The sequence below is a fragment of the Carettochelys insculpta genome, chromosome 11, assembly GCF_033958435.1.
Source record: "Carettochelys insculpta isolate YL-2023 chromosome 11, ASM3395843v1, whole genome shotgun sequence".
Lineage (NCBI taxonomy): Eukaryota > Metazoa > Chordata > Testudines > Carettochelyidae > Carettochelys > Carettochelys insculpta.
In genome coordinates, this window is record NC_134147.1 from 43508733 (window position 1) to 43535696 (window position 26964).

The window sequence follows — 26964 nt, forward strand, 5'->3', positions numbered from 1 at the left end:
AAAACTTGTTCTTCTTGGCCTCTGAGGATAGAACAAGAGGCAATGGGCTTAAACTGCACCAAGGGAGGTTTAGGTTGGGCATTAGGAAAAAGTTCCTAATTGTCAGGGTGGTCAAACAGCGGAATAAATTGCCAAGGGAGGTTGTGGAATCTCCATCGCTGGAGATATTTAGAACAGGTTAGATAGATGTCTATCAGGGATGGTCAAGACGATAGCTGGTCCTGTCATGAGGGCAGGGGGCTGGACTCAATGACCTCTCGAGGTCCCTTCCAGTCCTAGTATTCTAGGATTCTATGAAAGCCAGCAGACTAGTGCTCCAAAATTCCTTCAGGATATTTAAAAAAAAATCTGTCCTATAATAATACTAACAGCTATTGTATTGCAGCATAAGACTTTTCAGGTTGAGCAGCCCTAGTAGATTACATCTGTTGCCAGCTGGCTATGACTCTTTGTTCCCTTGCCTTATATTTGCATGAGGCACTAGGGAATGACCCCAAAATACACTGTGTGTTATTTAAGCCATAAGACATGGCAGAATGTTTTATGGGGCCATTAATTCATGCTGCTGCTGACTTTAACCACTAAAGAAGTGTATTAACGGCCCCATAAAATCACATCCTGGAGTGTCTTCATATGATTAGGAGATTGATCTTCAACTTTAAATTTTGTTGTATATGTAAACTGGGTTTGAATGAGCTCTCTCCTCTGACATGCTGGGAGAGAGAAGGAGCAGATCATATTTGCATAGACACACCCCATTGGCCTCTGCGTTCAGCAAGCTAAGCTGCATGGCCCAGGTGATCAGGTTGTGGCTTACAGTTCATGTAGTGCAGTTGGACTCACTCCTGTGGCACCTTCTGCAGGTCACACCAGGAATCGGCTCAATTCCTCAGCAGGGTGCCTTCTTCTGGCCAACGTCTTCCCTGTCCTCTTCAGGGCAGTGTCCAGCACTCCATTATACCCGTTTCTGGGAGTAACAGCCGTCCTCAGGCCCATCTGTCGCTGTGGCAGATTGCAGCCCTGAAGTCTAGCCCTTTATCTCAGGGACAAGCTGCAGGCTGTAAAGACCATGCTTCAGTGTGGCTAAGTGAGATGCAAGGGGGTGGGGACCCAGGCCTGGCCCACAGACCCTCTGGCAGCAGCTGTGCTCTGCCCTCCTTCACTCCCCTCTACTGCCTCCAACGTTCCCTGGGCCACTTCCCCAGGATGTCTTGGTCCTTGTACCAAGGGCACAGGCTGGACCCTCTCTGCCCAGTTCTGCTCTCTCTCCTGATGCACCTACTCTCTTCCTAGCCAGGGCAAAAGCAAGCTCCTTGCAGCCTGGCAGTCTTTGATCTGGCTCAGCGTGGCTCTGATTGGCCAGGACTGCACAAGCTTCCTCTGGCTTGCTTGTAAACCTCTCCCTGTTAGAGTGGGGTAGAGCACTATTACAGTTCACTTTGGTACTGAATGCAGGGGTGTTGAAATACTGTTATCCTTACTGTACGGATAAAGGGTTGTCCCTGACTGAAGATGCTACCTGTACCCCCCGCCCCTTCCTGAGCAGGTGCAAAGGGTACCAAATCCCTTTGATCGTTATACGAGAGTTCCAGTGAGAAAAAACAGAGCTGGTTGGACTCACTTGAGCATCCATGGTTCTTCTTCAATGATTGCTAGAACTGAAATCCCTGAGGAGCAGGGCTAAGCCTTAGACCTGGTGTGGAGCCAATGGTGGAATGAAAGCCAGTGTAGAGGCAGCACTGCAGAGGTTCTCTGCTGCCCAGTGTAATCCCGGGCAGAAGGTTACACAGAAACTATTGTCCAAGTAAATGGAAGGGGAAGGGGACCTAGTGGGTTCTGTCACTGAGAGCTGGTTTATTCTATGGTCCATTGATCACCCAATGCCTTTGTTAGTCTCCATGCCACGTGACAAAAAATGAGGCAGTTTTGTTGAGAGAGGCCTTTGTTTGGAACAAAACGGGTGCCGGGGGCGGGGCGGGGGGTGTTGCAAGTCAGGATGGAGCTTCCCTGGCAGATCTCTGCATACCAGCCTAGGCACTGCTTGCAACAGCCTGTCCTTGGCGCAGGTCCTGAGATCTGACATTAGAAGCAAACAGCTGTGTATGTCAGAATAAAGGGTGTCAGGGCTGCCTCTCCAAGCTGACACTCTGAGTGCAGAAAGTGGGGGCCTGCAAAGACCTTAAAAATACCCACTTTAAACCCAGGAAGACAAGCTTTACTATCTTCCTGTGGGATTACCTGCGCAAGCTTCATCCTTTCCTACGAGATAGTTAGAAACTAAGGGCTGTAATCCAATACCTGACCTTTGTGACAAAGTCAGTCCTAGTCCTGGGCCTCTGTTCAGTCCATTAGGACCACTTAAGGGCCCTGTTGCCCTCACTGGGGCAAGGAGGGTCTGGGGGGAACACAGCCCCCACCCACTCATATCAGGTTCCAGCCCAGGGACCTTGTGCAGCTGCCAGTGGGAGGAGCTGACTCCCTTAGCCCTTAGCACAGCAGCTCTCCCCCTTGGGCCACTTCCCTAGATGATTCCCCATGGTACCTCTTCCGGGCTGTAGCAGTCACAGGTCCCCACTCTTGATCTGCAGAAGTTCCCACTCTCCCTCTGTGATCTCTGGTGTTCCTGCTGCTTCCCTGGGATTCAGCTTAGACAGTACAGAGTACAAGGGGGAAAAAAATCAAGGAGCCTGAGATAGTTCCACACCAATTCAAAGGAAACATAAGCTGCTCTTATTTAACTAAACATTTCCTTCCTACATACATATCTATGTGCTGATTATGAGACAGCCAGGATACTTACTGGACTCATTCAAGCAGCTTAGGATCAATCATTTTTGTCTGTCTTCTCTGTATCAGCCACACAGACAAAGACCCCTCAGACTGCAACTATTCTCAGTTCAGATCTTTTTTTTTTCCTCCTTCCCACTGACTTACCTGGCTGCCTCCCACAGAGACCCTCTAAGGGGTAACCGTTTACAGGCATTCATTCATGACAAAGGGTTAGGCCAGCATCCTGAAATTTACATCTGTTGTTATTGGACTCTACACAGAGGGCCAACCGGAAGAAATGGAGGCCGTAGTTGGCTGGTATTCTTATTTAGTAAATTCATTATTACTATAAAGCTATATTGCTTCTGCACATGCATGGATATAGGGAACATTTTAGCACTACTCAGCATCTGCGCTCTGATATAAGTTAGTGACTAGTGATTGTTGGTTGGGAAGCATAAAGGTAAAATGATGTTCTAGTGGCCACTAGCAGTATCAGTGGAACAGAAATAACTGTCCGCCAGTGTTCCAATTTTTAAAATCCAGGTGTGGAATAAATTTTATGTGCACCAAGGCACGCGCAGATGTGCACTGCCAATAGAAACACATGCTGCCCCCTGTGGATACTCTTCTAATAAGCCGGGTGGCATCTGAATCTCTCCAGCCTGGCCACCCGAGTGCTCATCTTACAGGGAGCACAGCCCAAGACAGGCAGTGGAAATTCAAGGGATGCAGAGGAGGACAACATTTGCTAAAACACCTGATCAGAGCCTGTTCAACAGAGCAGCTGTTTATGTCCTGTAGCCACTGTGGCGTGCTTTGTAAAGAAAGAAAGCACAATCCCTGCCCGGGAGAGAGATCACAGATTAAGGACAGACAGAAAAGCAAGAAGGAAAGGTACATGGGGCAGTAAACGTGAAGTTGGGTTAAACCTATCTAAATGGAACAAGAAATTTATAACTTAGTTGGACAATGTTTGGGGACTACCTAGCTAAGAGGTCCAAGACTAGCTATACAACAGCCTTTCTGTCATCTGTCTGAAGCCCCTGGGCAACACCCACCACTGTAAGGAGGGGATAAGCTGTATATAGAAAGCACACGAAGGACTTGCCAGACACCCACCACATCTGCAAGAGATGCAGCAAGGACTGTCACTCTCGTGTGGGTCTTCATAGTCACAATAGACGCTGTAAATGAAGTCCTCAATTGAAACTATAAAGGGTGCGATCCATAGTCTATGCAGACTGAAGGATGCCTACTACTACTACTACTACTACTACTACTACTACTAGAGCTGATACACATATACTTGGAGAAGAGCAGCTGGCCGTTTCCTTACAGGTGGCAGTGAGCACAGCCAAGCAATGCAGCACTGAAGAGTGGACACGAGCTTGCATGGCTATCTGGCTAGGGTGTTGAGAGACTCAGTTCAGATCTGTAATGCTCTCTGAGGGTCTGTGCTGGAAGGAGCTGCTGCAGTGCAATGTGTTATCGCTACTCCATCCTCATTCCCCAAACTGATCAGGCTCAAACAGTCACCAGAGAGCCCTAAGCCAGCACACGGCAGCTCAGATGCCAGACCATATAGTTCTTGAACTTGCAAACAGTGCGTGAGCTTGTCCCTAGTGAGGTGGGGCCCCAGAAGCTGCAGGTTTGGTCGCATGTTGGAACCAGCCCTGAGACAAGAAACTGCTGAGTGCCTTGCTGCCCCAATGACATCATTTAACTATTTCCCATGGGGACCGTGAACCTTCATTAATTAATGTTTATCAAGGGCTTAGTGTCCCTTGCAAGAAAGAAAGTCCCATTAGAACTGCAGAAGTTCGAGATGTGTAGCAGCCCTGGATAGTAATGTATCTTTTAGTGAAAACTTTGTATTACTGCGTATCTTTGTATCACCTTGTATTACCCTATATCTTTTTAATAGGCCACAGACTTTTACGTTACTCTTTAGATTTGTTATTTTATACTACTTTGTACCTTTGTATTACCCTTTTTATTGGTTATTTCATATTCATAGGCTCTTTGTACCAAATTCCACATTGCATTTAAAACTCCATTTTAATTTTGTATTAGCCTGTAAACCTTGTACATCTGTGTGAGAGTGGGTGTGTATAAGAGCCACCTGGAAGTGTGAATGTGGATGCTTAAGAGAGTTACCCTCCGGAGCCAGGCTGTTTGGACAACAAAGGCTTGGTGGCTAAAGAACAATAAGAGCGGAACTCTACAGCAGTGACCCACCCACCCAGAGAGGAAGATTAAGTCTCACCTGTAGGTAATGAGTCATCCAGAAAACTGGGAGAGTGGGAAAGCATCAAACCCATCTGCCATTGACTGATGACTCATAGTTGCCTGGGGCAGTGGGACAGAACCAGAACTATGGACTAAGCTATAAAAGATGTGTGCACCACTATAGAGCTGGGTTCCTCTTCTTGTCAACATTAGAGCATTGATCTGCATCAACAGAACCTGGCATCACACTCACCTCTAATTCATCTGGCCAATGGATTAGAGTGAGCCACCTTTGGTAACTATAAGCAACCACAAGATGGGGGGTGTGCCTCTGAGTAAATTATGTATATTATAAGCCTATAATATAATGGTACTGTATTCTCAATAAAAGTGGCCTTCTTGCCTTGTCCCTCTAAAAAGATCCTGTGTGCTTCTTATAAGCATAACAGGTGGAAAAGATCCTCAGGTCCTGTCTCCTGCAAAGGCTTTTCTACCTGCCTGTCCTTAATCAGTGATCTCTCTAGGGCAGGGACTGTGCTTTCTTCTCTGTTTAGAAAGTGCTTCTCAGGGGAGAGATCCAGAACTCATCTCCTGACTCATGCCAAGAGCCAGACCAAGTGAGCCCTGTTGGTCCTGGCTAAGGAGCATAAAAGTGTTTGGAGGAGTGACTCTGCAGCAACGTAGTCCTGCAGAAAAACAGTTACTTTATTGTTATTTAAGTTAACAATAAGTGTGGCACTGGGAAGAGGCCATGTAGCACCCAAGAGTACTGTGAGGAGCAGAATGGGATGCCTGCCCACTTACATCAAGGTATTATAGCTTTGGTAGGAAAACACTCCTCCCCTAACCATATCTGTCATACTACATAATACAGCACCAGAGTTGTTTCTACAGAGGTTTTCAATTTTTTTCCCCATGAGAGGTTCTCTCAGATCCATTTGCTAAGGGCAGCCACAACTCATGTGATATTCACATGGAGCCCAGATGAGTTTAGCCGGGGGAGGGTTCTCACAAAGAAAATCATGCAGACCAGTGCAGAGAATAACTAACACCCTGTTTCCAGCAGAAACAGTCTCTTCCCACATGTGGGTTCAGACTTGTTGCATGATTTTGATCAATTGGGTCTTACTTTTGATTAACAGCCATGCAGAAAATTGCACAAAAACTATAAACCCTTCTCTCCTAGCTATGCCGCTGTGTCTCATGTTTAGCAGACCTATTTAGCATTTGATCTCTGGGGCATTTACTCAGCCTGGTCACTGATTCAGCCATACTGCACAACCCAAGACTGAGAGGCATATCGCAGCCCTATGACTGGCAGGTTGGACAGCCAATTGGAGGGACAGCTGAAGCAGATTAGCAAACGCTAGGCAGTTATTTGAAGGCTAAGACAGTGCAGTGCCACCAGCTTTCAGGTCAAACACAGAGCAGCTGCGGATTTTTGTAATAAAAATTCCCAATTAGAACAGACAGGCAGAACGCTTAAAGAGATACAAATGGACAAAGTACTAGGCAGAAGAGTCTATGTGGCTATTTGAAGTTCTTTTGGGGAACTTGCTCACAATGTCAGCTGCCCTGCTGAATGTTGCCACTCACCCATTTCCAACTGCAGTCTATAGCTGGTGTTGTACCTCCCAAAGTTTGTTCCGGATCCCCAGGCCTCCAAAGAGGATGGATTTGGGCATTGAAAGTCCAGTTAGACCAGGACTCAGACCCTATCGCAGGACAGACTATTTTTTATTTATGTCTGTACATCACTTAACAAAGTGCCCCCCAACACCTCAATAGGGGATTTTAGACACTACTGTGATACAAATAAAGTTCCAAAGTAACAAGCAGTCACATAGCACCTTACAGACTAACCAATTTATTGGATTATGAGCCTTTGTGGGTAAGACCTCCTCCTTCAGATGACTGGAGTAGAAAAAATAGAATCCAGGGTTTATTGCGCAAGCAGGGAGGAGAGAGGAAAGGTTAAAAAAAAAAAAAAGTTACCTGTTAGTAGTAGGATCAGTTGATTAAGCACATTAATTAGTATGTGTCCCATTCCTGTGAATATCAAAGGTGAGGAAATTGCCCTTGTAATGCATAAGATACATGAGATCTCTGTTGAGGCAGAGGCTAAGTGTATCAACTTTGCAAATGAATTCCAATTCAGATGTCTCTTGAAGTAAAATTCTTCTATAGAGGAATGGCCACTTTTAAATACATTCTTGATTGGCCAAGGAGGTTTGTGTTCCCATTCCTGATGGTGGATTTATATCCATTCATCCAAAGTCATTTTAGTGGCCATACAACTATATCTGGGGAAAAGGAGCAGAGACAGGAAGACTGGATACAATACCTTTTACTCAGATCAGCTAATGTCTCCTGCACTTTTGGTACTAGAACACAAGCTTCATGGTGAAGCAAACCCCCTGTTCATTTGGGCTGTCTTTGGAGTTTAGTGAAACAAGTTTGGGTTCAGATATCTCTAAGCAAGAAAACCATTCCAACAACAGACTGCTAGGGCATGACTGTAGTGATAGTCTGTCCATACCTTTCACAGCATTGGTTTCTGCACACCTTCTTCTATTCCAGTACCACAGGTTACCTTAGTATGCAAGTATCAGAGGGGCAGCCGTGTTAGTCTGGATCTGTAACAGCAACGAAGGGTCCTGTGGCACCGTATAGACTAACAGAAAAGTTTTGAGCATGAGCTTTCGTGAGCACAGACTCACTTCATCAGATGCTGGTCTTGGAAATCTGCAGCATGTATGCATCTTAGTATGCAAAGAACCAGAGAGATCTGAAGCATGAGGGAAAAGAGTTAGAGGGCGGGTGGCAAGAGTCTGGCAGACTGTAACATAACATCTTACAGCAGGCTGTGCAGGAAGCAAAGAAGGTCTTATTTGTCTCAACTCCAGAATCCCAATCAGCAGCAGTATTCTGGGTGGTGAATGTTTTTCTCCATTTAGGAACCAAATTCAGTGTTTCTTGCTATTCACACTTCATTCATAGGTAAAAGCACTTGGACTGCTGAGGAAGAGCTCTTTGTAGCTCAGAAGCTTGTCTATCTTACCAACAGAAGCTGGGCCAATAAAATATACTGTTTCACCCACTGTGTCCCTCTGAAACCAAATTGGGCTTTCAGCTTCAGGGAGCAAAGAGCTTGTTTCCCGATCAAGTTTCATCTGGGGTCCGTTAATGATGGTCTGGAGATGCTGCAAAGTTTTGGCTTATGGAAAGCAAGTTAAGCCCTTGTCCTTTTATGGTGGGAAAATTCTAACAGGGAGATATGTTGGTTTAGGCCTGTCATCACCTTTCTGTGGAAAGCCCGGGTGCTGGCTTCTCTTTAGGAGCTGGTTTGAAGAAGCTGTTTTTCATAATCTCTTAAACAATAACATACATTGAAAACCTATGTCAAATGCCAGAACTAAGGATGCCCATGAAACTTTAATTTGCCCCATGTTTGTGTGCCTTATGAGCAAGTCTTTTTAATCACCAGAAGACCCCTGATTTATGTAGTGCCAGCTTCCAGCAAACCCCTACCTTGTAAGCATGAGCTGCATTTTCCAAGGCCTCCAACTTAGCCAAAATGTGATGGTTTTTCTCTAAGGCAATAAAAGGCACAAACCTGACATGAGGGCAAAAACCTTACCAAATTTTGGCTGTGCAGCATTGACATGTTATAACTTCTCAGTAAAACACCTGTGAAAAAGTGAGAAGTCCAAACTTTTAATTTTTTCCCTAAACTCATTCTGTGAAATGACTGGGCTCCTTTTGCTGTAACTAACTAAACAAATCGGCTAAAGGCACACGCCCTTCCTGGGAAACTTCAGTCTGAACAGTTAAAATTTGGAAGAGTTATAAGCAACTGAAAACAGGGCCTTATAATGGAAAGAGTTAGGCAACCTTGCTACTAACTCCACCTCTGGTAACTAATCAAGGAAACTATGAACTAGTTGCAGTTTGGGCAATTCAAAAAAGGAAAAGATTTGGACCTGCCATGGAAAAGATGGATATTGTGAAAAATGTTGTCAAGCAGCCAGAAGAGATTTGCTCACAGCTTCTCCACTGGCACTAGGTGGACAGCAGTTAGCCAGCGCATCTTCTTTCACTCCGGCTGTTCCCCTGGCTCAATGCAAAGTAGGCTGGGGCAGTCAGGAGGGGAACATTGAGTTGCCTCAGTGCCCAAGAAAGGGAGAACCGGCTGGGGCAGAGCAGGTAAGAGCTGACCCGTGAATAGCGTGGGGAAGAGAATAGGAAACAGGGCCAGAAGAAGGAAGGCTAACGGATATGAAGAAGAATGGGGGACTCTGCTCTAAGAGCTTTTGTCTTAACCACTCATGAGCTCACTGAACAACTTGCTCCCATGTTCTCTCAGAAGCTCCTCTCGCCATAGCAACTCCCCAGGCTGCCTCCAGCCTCTCTGTTCCCACCCTAGCACCCCAGATTCTTGTTGCTTTGGGAAGTAACATCACCATGAACTCTATAATTACCACAATACCTCTGTCTCTGTGTGTGTGTGTGTGTGTGTGTGTACACACACACACAAGAGAGAGCGCACATGCATACACACACTACTGGGATAAAGGGCTGTCACACACGGAGCAGAACCTGGCAGCTATGCACCTCTCCTCCACCCCCAGTGCTCCATGCCAGCATTTCTCAGAGGTCTTTCCACCTTCCCTTCCCAACCAACTCCCAGCGGCATCTCCCTCCAACCCACCCCAGCAGTTATTCCTTCCCCAGCATCTCTTTCCAGGCACCAGCAGCTTGGACAGGATGTTTTCCCTCCCTCCACCTCGCACTGGAAAAAGGGCCAGGCGGCCTTTCCTTCTGTCACTTCCTCCCCGAGCCCAGCTTATCCCCATCCTCCAAAGTCATTCCTGTCCCACTTCCTCAGCCACCAGCCCAGCTCCTTCCACCCTCCGTCCATCCCCTCAGCTCTCCTCGTCTCCCACCCCCAGCTCCTTCCCCATCTCAGCTCCTCACCATCCCCATCCTCCTTCCCTCAGTGCAACTCCTTGTCCCTGATTCCCCTACCCCCTGCCCAGCTCTGCTCCTCTCCCCCTTGTTCCCCAGCCCCAACCCAGCTCCCCTCCCCCTTTGCATTTCACACATCTCCCCCATCCCCAACTTCCCTCCTCCCTCTGCACCCCACCCAACTCGCCCACCCCATCCCAGCTCTCCTTCCCCTCCCCCACTGCACCCCACCCATCTCCCCCATCTAACTCCCCTCCCCCACTGCACCCCACCCAACTTCTCTCAGGTCCCAACTCCCCACTCTGCACCCCCCAACTCCACTCAGCCCGCACCTCCCCTTTGCACCTCGCCCAACTCACCCACCCCAACTCCCCTCCCCCACTGCACCCCACCCAACTCTTTCCTGCACCCCCCAGCTCCACTCAGCCCCCACCTCCCCTTTGCACCTCGCCCAACTCCCCTCCCCCACTGCACCCCACCCAACTCTTTCCAGCTCCCAAATCCCCCCTGCACTCCCCCAAACTCGACTCAGCCCCCACCTCCCCTCTGCCCCCCGCCCAACTCCTCTGCCCCGCAACCCCTTTGCCTCCCCAACTCCTCCCCCCCTTTGACAACCCAACCTCTCCCCGGCCCGGCGGGGCGGGGCGGAGCGAGGCGGTGAGCGCGCTCGCAGGGCGCCTGCGCCAGCACTGCCGGGGGCTGCCGGCTGGAACGGGACGGGCTGAAATGGAACAAGCCCGCGGCGCCTTTGTAGCGGCTTAAAGGAGCCGCAGCCGCCGCGCGGGGTCGGTGCCGCCCGGGCGGAGGGGCGGCCCCAGGGCCGAGCCGCGGGCGGGGCGGGGCCGAGCCGAGCCGAGCCGGGCGCAGCAGGATGGCCTGAGCGGCTCGGGAAGTTGTGCGCCCAGCCAGGCTCGCCCGCCCGCCACCTGTTCGCCCCCCGCCGCCGGCCCGGCCCGGCACCATGGCCAAAGTGCTGCAGAAGAAGAACCACTGGAGCAGCCGGGTGCGCCACTGCTCCGCCAGCCGCGCGGCGGGCGGCCGGCCGGGGCTGCCCCTGCTGGGGGGCGCGGAGCACGGCGAGTTCCCCTACGTGGGGGCGGCGGAGGAGGGCGGCGAGCCGGTGCTGGCGGCCGAGGGCGAGGCGGGGCTGAGCCCCGGGGAGCTGCTGCTGGAGGTGCAGGGGGTCCGCGTGTCTGGCCTGCCCCGCTACGACGTGCTGGCCGTGATCCGCGCCTGCAAGGAGCCCTTCGCCGTCAAAGCCGTCAGACAAGGTGAGGGGCGCCCCGGGCGCGGGGCGCTTTCCCCCGGCGGGACCTGACCGCCAGGCTCGGCGCCGCTCTCCGCCTGCGGGGCGGGCGGCGCTGGGGCAGTGTTGCCTAGTGGCACCGCCGGGAAGGGTCGCAGCGGGGTGGCGCTTCCTTCCTTTCACCTCTTCTCTTTTCTGGCCCCTTTGGGCAGCGCTGGGGCCGGAAAACGCCGGGCGGCGGCGGCGGCCGCTGAGGGTTGTGGTTGGCCTCTGCTGGGCTGTCCTTTGTTCAGCCCTTCTCCAGGGCCACGCAGCGGCCTTAGGAACACCTTGCGGCCGGGAGCGCAAAGGTCACGAATTGGGTGTCACTTAGATTCCCCCGGGCAATCAGAGCTATGTTCTCAGTCTTCACTACCTTCAAGCCTGGCCTGGCATCAGCCCAAGGAGCAGGCCCCTTAAGACATACTTTTAAGGGTACCAAAACCTCTAGCCCCAGGCGGTTCTGGAGGCTTAGCAGTTGTGGAGTGAAATGCTTGGAGCCGCTAGCTGTTAGTGAGCGAAACAGACGTTTCCTTTCTCTGGAGCCGGAGGATTTTCCTGAAGGATTTGCAGCATCCCTTACTGCTGTAGCACTTGGCTGCACTGCTGGCTAAGGAGTGGAGTCTTGTTGAAAAAGTATAGGCACGTGATTGCCAGCTGCCTGCCTTAGCTTGTTGGCATAGAGGGTGCGTGGAGGAGAGAAAAGATGGATCTCTCCTGCAAACGTGGTTATTTTAGTCTTGCTTTCCATCTTCGCGGTCGGTCATTTCTGCACCGCTTCTAGCCGTGCAGAAGGGAGGTGATGGGATAGTACAGGTTGAACTTCTCTGATCCAGAAGTCTCTCAGCCAGCAACATCTGTAATCCAGCATGATTTTAGTTAGTTGGATGACCACTTATCATAGGTATGGCTGAGTTTCCTATGGTCCCACAGAGTTTGTTTCCAGCCACCAGTCCTAGCTCTCCGGGTTCTATGCTGATACTTAGTTGTAATTTACTCTAAAATGTCCTCAAAGTGCCCACTAGAAGGTGTTTTCTGCAGTATTACCAATATTGACCTCCTGTGGTCCTGCAAATTCTCTCATCCGGCACTAATCAGGTCCTGAGGGTGCTGGATTAGAGAGGGTCAAACTGCATAAAGTAGATATCTCAAATGAGCCTATCAAAGACAACAGCAAGAGTCATCCCATATGAAGAGGCTCCTTGGTGTTTAGCTGGTTAACACAACAGCTCTAGATAACAAGGTTTGTAGGTTCCAAATTTGAATTTAGGGCTGGAAAAATGTTCCTGTTGCAGCAGCTGTTTTGGGTTATTTGAATACCCAGCGTTTTGAAATAAACAGGATTATATGGGAACACCTGTAAGCTTTGTATGGTGGCCCATAGCACACAAGGGTCATTTATAAATGGAAGCAGGAAGGGAAGCTTTGTTAGGATAACTCAGGAGATTCTTCAGAGGAAAGTTGATTACTGCACAAACAGGTACGCATCCCAGACTAGAGGGATTTGCTGCATGTGCCAAATGCAGCTATGTTTTCTGTAGTTGAAGTGCAGGCAACGACTTATTGATTTGGCCCCAATGAGAGTTTATCTGTCTTTGTTGTTTGGCTGTTGCCTTGCTCCTACATCAGCAGAGCTCTAGGTTCCATGCGTTTGTTCCCTGGACATTATTCAAACTTCCATTGTCAAAGGAAATTATAGGAAGAGTAGTGTTCTGTTCCATGTTATGTAATAGTGGGTACTCTTGAGTTGACATTGTAATAAATGTCTGCTTCCTTTTTCAAAGGGAATGCCGGTTCATAATTGCCCCACATGTTACATAAACAAGTATCAAGTAAGACCAACTTACAAAACCTAAAACCAGCCAAAGTGCCCTCCTGCCTTTTTAACCTATGGTGGGAACAGTGGTCTTTTTTTCTTCTGCTGTATTTGCAACACACAGACTGCAGCGGAGGAATCCTGGAAGTGAACTTGACCATGAACAAAGTGAAGCTGGTTTTCCTTGTCCAGGCTGAGTGAAATGCATTGAATAAACAAACATGAGGATGTGTAAATGAAGTTTTAAGGGCTGCTTACATAAGGACTTTTTTTTTTGGATAATAAAACTAACTGAGATTTTCAAAGTTGTGCAGAATTACAGGTTTTAAGCATTTTTAACTAGACTTTACATTGTAACAGTTTCAGGCAAATATGGGGTAGCACCAGTCTTGGAGGTTGTGGGTTGTCAGACAATAATGTTTGTAGACTTTGAGATGCAAAAAATTTAAAGCTTTATAGCCATTAAAACACAAATTTATCAACATGTCAAAAGGTACAAAGGAAGTATTCCTACATCAAACTCCAGTTAAGTTCTCAAGCATCATTTTGCCTTTTTTGCCATTCTGTAACTGTTATTGATGGAAATATAATTTCATTGTTTTGTGTATGTGTGGAGAAATGGACATTTACCAACCCTTACTGATATAATAACTTCATCTTTCCAACCTTATTTAAAATGTGCGACTTCTGTGTCACTTTCCAGTTACCATATTCTTTAAGAGTTGCATGTTACTAAAACATGATGCAAAGTACAGTGTTAAGTGAATGAGCGTAAACACATTTTGATTAATTTCCCCTTTTCCCTAGTGCCTGCCTAACTGATGCTGAAGTTTTGTGACAAACTTAACCTGGAAACTTGCATACTTTATTGGCTTGCCTGCTTTGTATGACATTTACAAGCTGGAGAAACAGGAAGATTACTACTATAAATAAATCAGTCATCTGCAGGCTTGAACAGAGAAAATAACTGTTTTGATCTTGCAGTTAAAACAAACAAGAACAACTCTGAAATGAAGTTTTTATATGTTAAATACACTCTTGATCATTAAAGCTAAGTTTTTTATAAGAGAACAGTTCAAAATGTAAATTGTTTGTTTCTTTTCCTCAGCGAGTAATCAGTTCGAATAGGCACTTGCATACTTTGGTGATAAGGGGCGTACATAAGAATACAGCTATAAATGGAGTAAGCATTTATAAGGGTTAATAGAAGTAACTGGTCATAAGGGATTTATGTGTGCTTTAATTTTCCTTGTGCTTTGAATATGGAATATGTGAGTAGCTTTACCCCACAAGTGTTTTTTATCAAGTTATGCTTTTAAAATTAATATAATCTCTTTTTGGTTTGGGAGTAGAAGGGGCTCCTGATACTTGATATCGTACCTTTCAGTGCCGTCAGAGGTAGGCCAGAAAACGGTAAAAGGGAAAAATCAAAATAGTAAAAAAGATTTTAAGTCTAAGGGGTAGTGTTTTTCAAAGTGATCATGTTTCCCTCCTTTTGTTGCTTCAGTTTCAACCAAATTCAAATTACTTGCATTAATAAATACAATTGTATGTACCACCGAGTTAGATCTAAGCATCCGCACTATTACTTCTCCCAAGGAAGAGCTCTGTGTAAGCATGAAAGCTCATCTCTGTTGCCAACAGAAGTTGATCCTGTAAAAGATATTATCTCACCCACTTTGCCTATTGTTTTCCCATTCATTTTAATATTATGATTGGTAACGTAAGACTTATATTACTGTTATCTTCATTTTCACCATACATGTTTAATATTGTAGCATCCTGCAATAAACTTAAACTTTCTAGATTAAACCCCTTGGATAAACAGATAATAGACAGGGTGTATATATATATTTTTAATTTCTTTCTTGTTGCTGATTATGTGTGCTGATTGAGGTAGCCTGACACAATAAAACAGGTGTTGAACATACGGTTCTTGACAAAAAGACAAGTTAACAACTTCTCCATAGCAGATCAGTTGTGTGCCTCTCATTTCAAACCAGATGGCTTTTTGTTCTTTGTTTCCTCATGAAACGTGGGATTGAGGGGTATTTCAAGATTGGTCAAGTGTGTCTGTCTTTTTTTTTTTTTTAAACTCTGATTAGATGGCCTGTTTCAAGTTGTACAAGTCATCGAGGCCTCTATAATCAAAAAAGGTCATTGAAGAAAACTATTTTTTGTTTCTTTTTATATTTTTCTTGTGTACCATAACTTCAGTCAGTAGTACCTGAGGATCAGTTTACATGAGTGATGTTTTTGATTACTCTGTAATCAGTATGGAGGTAGGTGGGGAGAGCTTCCCCCGCCCCCATCATAAGCCCAAGATAAACAGGGGCAGACGTTCATTCCCAACCAAATGGTAGGACTATGGCTTATCATCTGCTCTCTTGTATGCTTGTTTCTTTTAAAAACTTACCTTGACTCCTAGAGAGATTCTAAAACATGGTGAGTAGACCGTACATTTCTATGGAGTGCGGTATTAATTACATGAAGTTTTGGATGAAATAAATGTGACTAAAACAGCCCCTTTAAAAGTTGTTTAGGATGAGCATGTATTCTGACATCATGTCCCCAGAAAGGGCCTGTGAGGGATGTGGTGTCTTCCAATTATTTTTCATATAAAACATCAAAAAATAATTTAAAAAATATTAATGATGCTTTGCGGGGTGTCAAGTTAATAGGTAACATTAAACATCTGGTAGGTGGGTTACAGAACCCCTCACTGACACTAGAACAGACCAAATACTGGCACTAGTGCAGAACTCTGTAAAGTATAAAAATATTTTCATCTTGTTTTTATTTTATACTCCCATTTGCCCATTTTAAGTACATTCAAATGATTAGGAAACTCTCACTATTGTTAAGAATTTGCTTCCTTGACCTGTCACATGGTCTCTGTCTGGTCCTGATAAAGGATTGTTTTTGTTTTGTTTCAACACTTAACCTGTCAAACAAACACATTGACAATTCCCAGTGCATTCCAGGTTTTACCCCCTACACCAGTGGTTCCCAAACTTTTTGGCAGCTTTTGATTTTTGAGAAACCCTCAGCGCCCCCCCTCCCTTCTTCTTTACTATCATCCAACCCCCATTTAACAAAAAAAAATCAATTCATAATTTAAAATGAACACAACAACTTGATGTAAAATGTTATTTGAAATTAAAAATAAGCACAAATAGTTTTTCTTGGCCCCTTTCGTTTGCCTGGTGCAGCCCCAGCTGCCTACCTGCCTGAGCCCTGTGCTGCCAGAGCTGACCGAGCCCCATGCTGCCAGGGCCAGCCACCCACCCACCCACCTGCCTGCCACCAGGGCCCTGTGCTGCCAGGGTCAGCCACCCGCCAGCCTAAGCCACCCAAGTCCTGCGATGTCCGGGCCAGCTGCCTGAGCCCCAGGGGCCCCTCTGTCCAACCCCTCATCTCCCCCAAAACCAGGCACTCCCAGTCCCCCATTCTCACTCCATCCCCCTCCCTCAAGCCAGGCACCCCCAGCCCCCATCTAACCCTATTTGTCTCCTCTTCCCCCTCCCATCCCTAACCGACACTCACTCCCTTTTACAGGAGGGAGCTAGCCCCATGTGGGTCTTCATCGCTGTCCGCTTTTTGTAGCGGCTGTGCCGGGTCACCCACCTAAAATAGCAGGGGCTGAGAGGCAGAAGCAAAGCCCAGATTTTTCTTCTGGTGGGGGGGGGGGCGGTGGGGGGGAATAGGTTGCCTTGCACTCCCCTAAAATTTCTTCACACTCCCCTGGGGGGGCATGCCCCCCAGTTTGGGAAACCATGTCCTACACCCTTAGGTAGTAACAGAGTGCTACTGGACTGCTTTTCAGTTTTCCTTAGGTAGTAGAATCTGCAGTACAGGTAATATACATTTGTTCTGATCAAAAATGTCACACTGGCATTTTTGAGGCCTGCGTATATTTTGGATTTAGAGACTACGTTCACTACTTATAGTGCAATAGTATGCACAATGTTCTACTGCTATCTAAGCATAAAATCTGTGATGATGCAACATGTCCCTGGCCCTGGGTTGATCAGAAATCCTCTGTATCTAACATATGAGTGCCTCTTCGCACACATGAAATGTAGGCTGCTGGGAATTAAAATATCGTTGTAGTTAAGGTCAGGTTTTTACCACAATCAGGCTTACAAGCTGTAAGCATTTGTTAGGATTTAGAATGTGAAAATGGACCCTGGTTGTGACAAAATGATTAGTTATGCATCCATGCACACACCTTCATGCGCTCCTCTGCAAAGCGTGTGTGAGCATCTCATAGTAATGCAGTCAGTCTTAATGTCACAACCCTGCCATTATTAACTATTTTAAAAAGAGTTAATATTAGCCTTTAACAGGATAAAACTGGATTCTGTTTTTTCACAGTAAGTTTAATCTTTCTGCCCATCATGTGATGAGGTGCCAGGCTCTCTCTTTATGGGGCATCATACTGCAGAACATTTAAACCACAATTATAGGGTAATTACAAGCAATGTTTCAAAATTATTGCTATTATAAGATATTAATACAGTTCTATTGGGTTTGTTGGACTGAAATTTCAATTTCTGGCAAAGGTGCTCCAAGTAGTTAATTTGCTAAATGTGAAACATGAAAGTCTCCTGCTATATAAGACTTTAAGGGCTGCACTCAGTAAGTTTGATGGCTAAAACGTGAGTGTTTTATTAGTAAAAGAAACAAAATGTAGGGAGATGGAAGAGTGATTTGCTCATGTTGCCATACTTGAAATTACAGCCAGTTTTCCATTGTCTGACCTTCACAGCCACCACCACCCAGTTCCTCAGAAAGAAGGTCCATAAAGCACACACACCAAATATGAAATGCTTCTTCAGCTGAAGAACAACTTTGGGGCCAGATTTAAGGTGTGCTTGCCAAGCCACACTGTGGCACTCATAATGAGCTTTGAAGAATACTTCTCCCTTTTTGGGTGTTTTGATAATGTTTTGGAAATCTTGGTCGACAAAGTTCTAAACTCATGTTGTGATTGAGGTGGTGACTAGATCTTGTGCATAGGATTAGCTTGGGGAAGGATAGGATGGTAGTTACTGGGAGTTTTGGTAACATTTGGGGCCCTGCGTCAATTTCCAGCAGATTTCAGGAACTAGTTTAGATGTGAGCCCAGCAAACTGGGAAGGTTATTCCCTGGCCATGCTTCTGCCCTCACAGCTCTGTCAAAGTCCCTGTGGAATTTGCAGCTGTGAGCTGGTAGATGTGTACACAGGCCTGAAAACCGATGCTGAGAGAGAGGTTCTTTAATGGACTGAGAAGAACTCTGGGCTTAGGATCTCCATAGGTCTTTTTCCAACTCCTGTAACAAGGATACATCTACACTGCAATTAGACAACTGCGGCGAGCCTGTACCAGCTGAGCTGGGCTAAAGGGCTGCGTGGTTGTGCTGTATCTGCGTCAGCTGGAGCCCTGTGAGGAATGAGGGTCCCAAAACTCATGCTACAGCTCTAGCCTGACCATCTACTCTTCCCCTAAACAGCCCATTAGCCTGAGCCCTGGGATGACTTAGTGGGGGTTGGCCCTGCTTGAAGCAGGGGGCTGGACTAGATGACCTCCTGAGGTCCCTTCCAGCCCTGTGATTCTGGGAGACTGAGTCAGCAGGCATGGGCTAGCTGGGGGTTTCTGCTTACAGCATAAACACATCCTGTGGAACCTTATTAGTGCTCGGGTACCTGTTCTCCATGGATCACATAGTGTTTTATGTGAATTAAGCTTCAAAAACTCTCTGAGAGTTAGGCGTGCATGAGCTCCATTCTGCAGATGGGAAAACCTGAGGATTAGAGTTTGTCCGGTGTCTGAGGCTATGCAGTGAATTGGTGGCGCAGGTCGGGTTACAGGCCCATGCTTCCCAGCCCTAAAGTTGACTCCCATTCAAGTCACTTAAAGTCTGTGCCTGCTCTTCTAGCTGTGAAACCTGATTAATATTTACCTGGGTCACAGGGAGACAATGATGTTTTGTGTAAATATTATGATTATCTGTCTCTGTCATGGCTGTACTGCCTTCCTGGAGCAGCAGTTAAAGACAGCAATTTAAGCAGGGACCAAAGAACACTACTGGTGTCCTAAAATTCCTTTTTGTAGTTCCTACTTCTTGCCCTGGTGCTGACTGGCTGTGGGCTCTGGTAGACCTTCCCACCCCTTTCCTCACGGCCTCCAATCTCTTTCTCCCGTCATTTGTCTCTTCATGTACCGAGTCCCCATTTCATATAACTTCCTTAAAAAGTGTTTAAATTGCTAACATAACATAACTAACATGGCTACCTCTCTGTTTGGAATGGTTATCATTTGTTTGGGGCAGGAAGTGTCTCATTCTGTGTACGCACCCTGGCCAGAAGGGTGGGGCTCAGAGTCTTGTCCCACATGCATTGCTGTGATAGACATGATTAATGATAGAGAGACAAGGTGTGTAAAGTCATAACTTACATTGGACCGTATTCTGCTGGTGGAAAGAAAGAAGTTTTGAGCTTACACAGCTCTTCTTCCGGGCTGGGAAAGGAACTCTCTTGTCAGATCTAAATGCAAGGTGGGACGGAGTGTTTCACGTAAATAGCGCAGATTGAAAAGTTTTATTGAGTGAATGTTTAAAAACAAATTGAAAGCAAAGGCAATTTTAACAAGTGCAGTGGATCCAGGGGTCAAGGGAGGGTTAAAGGGAAAACGAGCAAGCAAGCAAAGTTCCAAAGCAATGGGTGTAATCTGCCTCGTCCTGGCTCTAAGTAGCGGGTATGGAAGTCTCAGTCCATACTCAGTCCTCAAGAGCACCATCCATAAAGCAAAATGGAGTTTTAGGCGACATCTACACTATGAGATAAATTCAAATGTATTAACATCTATTCTGAAATGCTGGATTTTATAAACTTGCATTTGATTATCCTCACCTCCCCACATGCACCTCACAAAGTCGATTTATTGCTGCCACACTCAATCGGTAAACATCGACTGTTGCACAATGCATTGTGGGAACCGATTCCCAAGGCAGTCTGGGTATTTTCTCTGGTATTTGACATCTTCCCAAATGGCATTGCCCTCGTTCTCCTCCCGTGGTAAGCAAATGTCCATTTTTGCAGTCGGAAGGAAGGAAAAGTAGGGCATCAACAAAGATCGCCACGTTCACAGAAATCTTTCTTCTGTTACTGAATTATCAAGGATTTTATAAAAATCAGCAGGTGTGTGTCTTCTCAATGGGCCATCCGCTGACTGATCCCCCCCCTTCCCTTGATTGCATCTGATCCCTAAAAATAATACAGGGACAATGAAAAGCATGAAGAAAGAGTAGATAGTAAAGCTTTTGAGAAAAAGAGAGTTGCTGAGGGGAGGGTATTTGGCTTCCCAGTCTATTATACAGCTTCTGTGCACAGTCTGTGTTCTCAGCTGGCCCTCCACCCACTCTTCCCTGAGTGAAGGGGTCCAAAGTTAGAGGAAAGAGGATAGAAGAGGCTAGGAAAAAAGATTTTTGTCTTCCCTCTTCACTACGCAGAAATTGCCAACATGGGGGATGGCAGCAACTCCCTGAAAACCTTTGCCGCTGGGGGAGACTTCCCCCCGGTGGCAGGTAGCACCCTCTGGGTCCTTGTTGGGGGGCAGTTTCAGTGGTGCACCAGTTGAAGTAGTTGCTCCAGAGGGAAGAAAGGCCCCAAAAATCTTCGCCACCAGGGGAGACTTCCCTGCCGGTGGGTGCAAGCCCCCGAAAAGCTTTTCCCGCCCTTGGAGCCCTAAGTGTGCGCAAGCCAGAACATGGTGCTGCCTGCAGCATGGTCAGCATCAAACGGCAGGCACGTCCTTTTATTGGGTTGAGGGATAGTCACATGGTGTGGCTGAGTGTGGGAAAGACCCTGGCTGCATGGTGCCTGTGAGAAGAAGTTTCTCGGCCTCTTATGCAAGCACAACCCCCGCAAGAGCCTTGCTGCCATGTATTGTGGCAGGGCAGTGGCTGGCACCAGGCAGCACAGAAAAAAATTCCATGTGTAGGGACAGAACCACGAACTCTGTGCTGGGGCTATTTGTAATGGGCAGATGTGCTCACAGGTCTAATAGCAAAGAAAGACATTTCTCAGCCTCTCATACAAGCAGGACCCCACAGCTACAGGCTTCCTGGTCCCGATTTGACATTTGTGGTGTTCCTTTTACTTAATTCCTGTGCTCCTGGAGAGCAGCGGCCAGAGCAGAGCACCGTGGGGCATTGTGGGTTACATGTGGGAGGCTAATACATTTGATTTTTAGATGTGGTCCTTTCACACTGGCCTTTATTTGAACTTCTAAATTCAAACTTGACGCTACACCCAGCAGGTTCTGATGATATTATAATATCGGTATCAGTGCTCATTCAGTTTAGCGAATGGTATTTACAGTGAAGGCGGTCACGTGGTAATATCAAGCTAACTGCCTTAAATTTGAATTTATCTCACAGTGTAGACATAGCCTTAGTGTCTAGCACACCCCACAATAGGATCCATCCTGCATACTCATTGGTCCAGTGGTCTACCTGAATCTACAGACAAGCATAGTCCGTCTGGTATAAGAAGTCAGTGCTTCCCGTCACCTTTTCCCTTGTTGTCTGTTGTGGTCCCTTGGCATCTGTCAGGGATGGCTCGACCCAGATGTAAGTGGGGGTAGTTAAAACTCAGTCAAATATCCATGTGGGCGCCACACATATGGCAAAACAAAGTTTTGATCGCCAACAAAATCCCCAAATTCCTGGGTGGTGTACGCTCTGTGATGGGATCTGTCTTGAATCCTCTTTGGTCTGGAAGACTTCCTGAAACAACAAACCTGTTGTAGCTCATTCAAGATGAAGTGGCTAGTTAACACTGAGGCATGCATATGGCAATAAAAGGGGAGTTTGTGGGTTACAGGTTGTTGTAATAAACCATAATTCCAGTCTCTGTATTAAGGCTATGATTTAATAAGAGTGGTTGTGATTTGAGAGTTGTGATACTGATAATTGTGGCAATAAGAGCTCAGAGAGTCGTGGGTAGAGTTTCATTTTTTTCCTGGCTAGAAGGTGTGAATCCTATGAACAGCGAGGTTAGATCTTCCAAACCAGTATGTCTCCTGGAGCTGTTTATAGAGCTCAGGGGTCCATGGTTAACGTGCCAGTTAGCTGTAATTTGGTAATATTGGCACTTCTGCCTTCAGAAGAAGGTGGAAGGGATTGAAGGTCTAGTCCAGCTTGTTTAGGGCATGTTACCTGCGCACCATGATGCTGAATTTCTGTTTTTGTTTTTGTTTTGTTTTTGTTTTTTTCCTCTGACAGGACACCATTTTAAGAGAACTCGCACTGAATTTCCTCTTTTTTTGGCTCTTAGTTTGCTTATTTTTAAAAAGAGTGTTGTAATTTATTAATGTAAGTTCTGGATACATATCTGCAGCCTTAATTCAATTTAAAATATTGAACTCAGATGTAAAAGAAATAAAAATGTCACTTGGAGAATCTAATTCAAGCTAAAAGTGCACCTGGCTTAAATAAAGCCAACATTATCTTCAGTTGGCTAGAACAGTGCTAAACTGTAACGCTTTATTCTAACTTGCATGATATCAGCATTGAACTGCTTGTGTTCTGAGGCTCAGCCATACATGTGTGTGTGCGCGTGTGGGGAAAGCTGGGGAAGACAATGAACATGGTCGATGGCCTAGTTTAAGTCTGTAAATCAATTGAGAAGTCAAGACTTCAGAATGATTCTTGACAATAAGTTAGTTCTCTTACAGAAACATGCTCCGTCCCCTTCCAGATGGAGGGTATGTTTGTTGATAGCTCAAGGAATGAGTTAAGAGTTGGCTTTATGCTTCCTCTGGTTTGCTGGAAGCTTCTCCATTTGAGATACATATATTAAAGGAAATTCTCAGTTCTCATATTTGTGGCTGAAGGGTTTCAAGTCTGTTGGGTGAAAATGTGGAGAAATCTGGTCTGAGTGAGAAAGCTTCATGAATTCGAAGAAGCAAATTTAAGGAATGGAGGAAAAAGTTGCATTTACCTGGGATGCTGTAAGTTGGATGGCCAATGCTTAGGAAGTTGATATTCCAATAATGTGTGGAGGGGGCATTCCTTTTAGCCTTGCACGTGCTGTCTGGGGGTATGGATGTAATGTGTCTTGCTCCAAGTTCATGTCCTACTGTTGTGTTGAGTGACCACAGGCACCATGGCTACTGGAATAGATTACCATCAGTAGGGCATGTGAGGGCACAGAGCACAGGCCACAGGACTCCTCCCTGAGCCAGCCTTAGGTGGGAGGAGGGTAGGACAATAGTCCCCCACCCCATCTCTGCCCTGCCTTTTTCTCCCCAAGTCTTCTCTACCCCGAGTGATGCAACCTGGGGAGCTAGCAAGGCCTTAGTGCCCGAGGAAGGGACTGCCCTTCCCTCCACACTCACGGAGTTATGTGGCCTCAACCTGCTGTGCTCCCCTTGCTCTGAATGAGGCCACTCCATTTTGTGCTGGTGAGTGCAGGGACAGTTTTGCCCCTTCTCCTGAGCAGCATGGCTTGGAGCTGGGGGAGTCTGGTTCTTCCCCACCACTGCAGGTGAGGGGTCTGCCCCTTTGCTGTGGAAAATAACCCCCTGGATTGCACAGAGGCAGTGGTCCCTTGCCTCTCCTACTCACAGTGTTTGGGGAGCCACATGCCCCCTGAGCTCCCTTCATGTGTCACCCCTGCTTTCATGTGTTGCATGCTGGGTTGGGCTGTCACTTCCCAAGAATAGGGAGCCTGGATCAGGTGTTAGTTGCTTCATTTGGAAAGGACGTTAGGTGCTTCTGTGGGCCGAGGGAATTTCTGGCTCTCCAAAGTGACATCTCTGTGGCGCTTGATGTCAGGAGTATCCTTCTTCCCCTGCAGTGCTCACTGATCTAGGGGAGGCAAAGAGGGCTATTTCTGAGCAAGCCTGGTCGAAATACCAACACGTCTGCCCCTCACCAATCCCTAGCCACAAGTGAGTAAAGGCAGCCTGAGCTCTGTGCTGGTGCCTGCTTGATTGGGAGTGTCTGACAAGGATGGGAAGAAATGACCTACCCCGGGAGTGCTGGATGGTCGGGGTGGGGGAGGGATGCGAGTTTTCCACTTTGATATGACTTTGGGAGCTGTCTGCCACTGAGCTGGAATGGTTTTCTCTTTATAGGCAGACTAGGTGGGTAACATCCTTCACAGACTTCTTGGAGCTGAATGGCTCAGGGCATCTGGGATATTTTCAGCCAGAATCAGCCGTCAGTCTCCAAAGGTCAGAAACACCATCCATCCTTGGTGGATTGACATTTTAAGTGGCTTCCTGAAGTTTTCAGCCTCTGGAATAGCCAGCATTATCTGAGCTAGTTCCTGCTCGGTGTCTGTCAGCTTTTACTCTGAAGTGACTCCCTTCTCATGCTTGGTGTTGCCAATAATACAAACATTCTTAACTGTCATGTATTTTTTTTCTTTTTTTAAAGAAACTAAATCAGCTTTTCCTCCAGAACCTGGCATTTTTGCTTACAGTTTCCCAGGCTTGACATTTGACTCAAAAGAGTTCCGAGTTTCACATTTGAGATGGCTTGCGTCACAACTTTTATAAACTATCAGGAGTTAAAAATCTTGTTAGATGTGATGAAGGCTAGTAATACAGCTCACTGTGGGATGTGCAGATATATTAAGTAGGCGGTCTCATAGACTTCTGAAACACAAACTCATGCCAGCCCTTTTATTTGAAACCTGGATTTAGTCACACACCAGAACAAAAGCCGAGACAGTTGCAAAGTATTGGAAGAAATGATCAGTTTTCCATGGTTTGTTGCTACTTTCCTACAATTTTGGAGCCTGCAGCACAGCATTTTGCTGTCACTTTTGAAGTCCCTTTACTTCCTTAATTCAAAGGACTCCTCCTCAAAAATTCACTCTGGATAGTTAGCTTAGATGTTTGTGAAAAGAAATACTTCATTTTTAAAAAAAAACTCTTTCTTCCTCTCCCAAAAAACCATCTTCCCATGTAAATATAGATTTGTTCTTTAAATGACATTGCTCTTCAACTTCTGCTTCTACATTAGTACGGTTGCTTGCATTAAACAGTCACTGGTGTGAATTGATGAGTATTAAAATATGCAGCATCTAGAATTTTGTGTGTAAATATACCCCCGATTTAGTGAGAGATGAGTGGCTAGATTTCCAAACATGATCCTCACCTAGGCCTGGTCTACACCAGATAACAAAGTTGATTCCAGATACAGAATTCTAGCTACATGATTAACGTAGCTAGAATCAGCCTATCGGGATCAACTTTGTTCCCTGATGTAGATCGGGACTCTTTGGGCTTGAATCGACGTCCCTTACTCCATGTGATAGTATGGAATACTAGGGTTGATGGCCCAGCCCAGAGAGATTGACTTTGCTGCAGCTGCAAAATCAAACTCTGGAGGGTCGATTGCAGTGAATCGAATGCACTGTAAGTACAGACATACTCTGAGAGACTTCTTGAGATGGTTGTAAGCAGTGAGGATTCAGGGAGAAGAATAGGCATACATGAGAAAATATATATAACTGTCCTTGGGGGACACATGGCAGCTGTCCGACGGCCCCTGGGCAAGGTGGGGCTCCACACTTCTGGAAGGGGCAGGGCAGAGGGGAACCAGTCCTCTGTGCCACCTGGAGCGAGCCTCCCTCTCCCTCCCCCAGTCCTGCCCTTTAGCGCTATGAGCTGTTACAGAATGAGCTCTCTCACTTACCCCCATGGCTGGTTAGGGTTTGGCAAAAAGCATGATGGTAAGGTGGAGCAGGATTGGTGTATGTATGCAGACGGCAGTGGGAGTGGGCTTTTGCCAGTGAGCTTAGAGAGAGCAAATTTGGGGCTGGGAAAGCCCAAGTGCTATTTCACACTGAGGCATGCTTTGCAAAGTGTAATTGAAAAGGATGGCTTTGCAGTAGTAGAGATGCCTATGAAGACATCCTATGCATGACAACACTCAGGGAGTGTACGCCAGCTTTCCTGTCTGCAGCCTGGGGGATTTTCAGCACTTCATAGCTGTAAAGTGGCATGTCCATATGTGGGGGTGTTGTCAGCCCCTGCAGAAACTCTTCTTGGTGATGTGGTGCTGTTGAGGATTCCTGTTTGCTGTGTTGGGAGAATGCTACTTGTGACAGCTCTGTTACATGTTTGTCAGTCTGGTACATAATCCAAGAGCTGTGGGTTCCTCGTTTTGTTTTCCTTCACGCTTTTCCTTTCCAAAAGAACTTGCTGAGATTTTAGGGTAGGGGTTGAATCTATGTATGTGTCTGTTTTCTCATTTCGTGGTTTTATTTCCTTGTTCAGCTCAAACACTGAAGTGACGAACATGAAATATCTTATTAATTTGCCCTGATTCTTTGTAGCAGGATAGCAGTGTAATTGTAGGGTGCAACAGGTTAAAACCTGTACTTTCTGCTTGGGAACAATTAATTGTTTTACTTTAAAAGTTGAGATTAGCAGATTTTTTTCCCATGACAGGAAACACACTAACAAAGTTTGCTAGGACTACAAATTGTTTTATTGTGCAGAGACGTCAAACTTAATTTAATAACTGTACATATCTTCATTTGATAACCATACTTGTCTATTAGATAGCTCTTTCCCTTCTCCCCACCACCTCTCAAGTGCTCTTTATTATTAACTAACAATGAGAAGTCCTGTGGCATCTTGTAGACTAACAGATTTATTGCAGCATAAGCTTTCATGGGCAAAGACCCGCTTCATCTGAGGAGGGTTAAGACATGGTTTTAAGAAGACTGGTGTACACGGGAGCCTGGGCAGTGCTAGGACTCCATTGGTGATGTTAGGAAGATGTTTGCAGTATGGAGGGCAACTTCAGCCATGCCAAAGTAGGGGCCATATGTAGAATCTGGGAGTCAAAGAAAATGTTGCAGTTGTGTAGGCCCCAAGTATTCAC

General features: G+C 46.4%; 1 protein-coding gene across 25 annotated transcripts in view; it reads left to right on the plus strand.

Moving 5' to 3' along the window:
* Nucleotides 1–10676: 10676 nt before the first annotated feature.
* The window catches only part of MAGI1 (membrane associated guanylate kinase, WW and PDZ domain containing 1), a 488573-nt gene continuing 472285 nt past the window's right edge, over nt 10677–26964 (plus strand). For all 25 annotated transcript variants that reach the window (XM_075006137.1, XM_075006140.1, XM_075006139.1 and 22 more), the window contains exon 1: nt 10677–11240. In XM_075006137.1, coding sequence (XP_074862238.1) covers nt 10931–11240 — 310 coding nt within the window. In that variant the 5' untranslated portion in view covers nt 10677–10930. The remainder of the gene's footprint in view (nt 11241–26964) is intronic.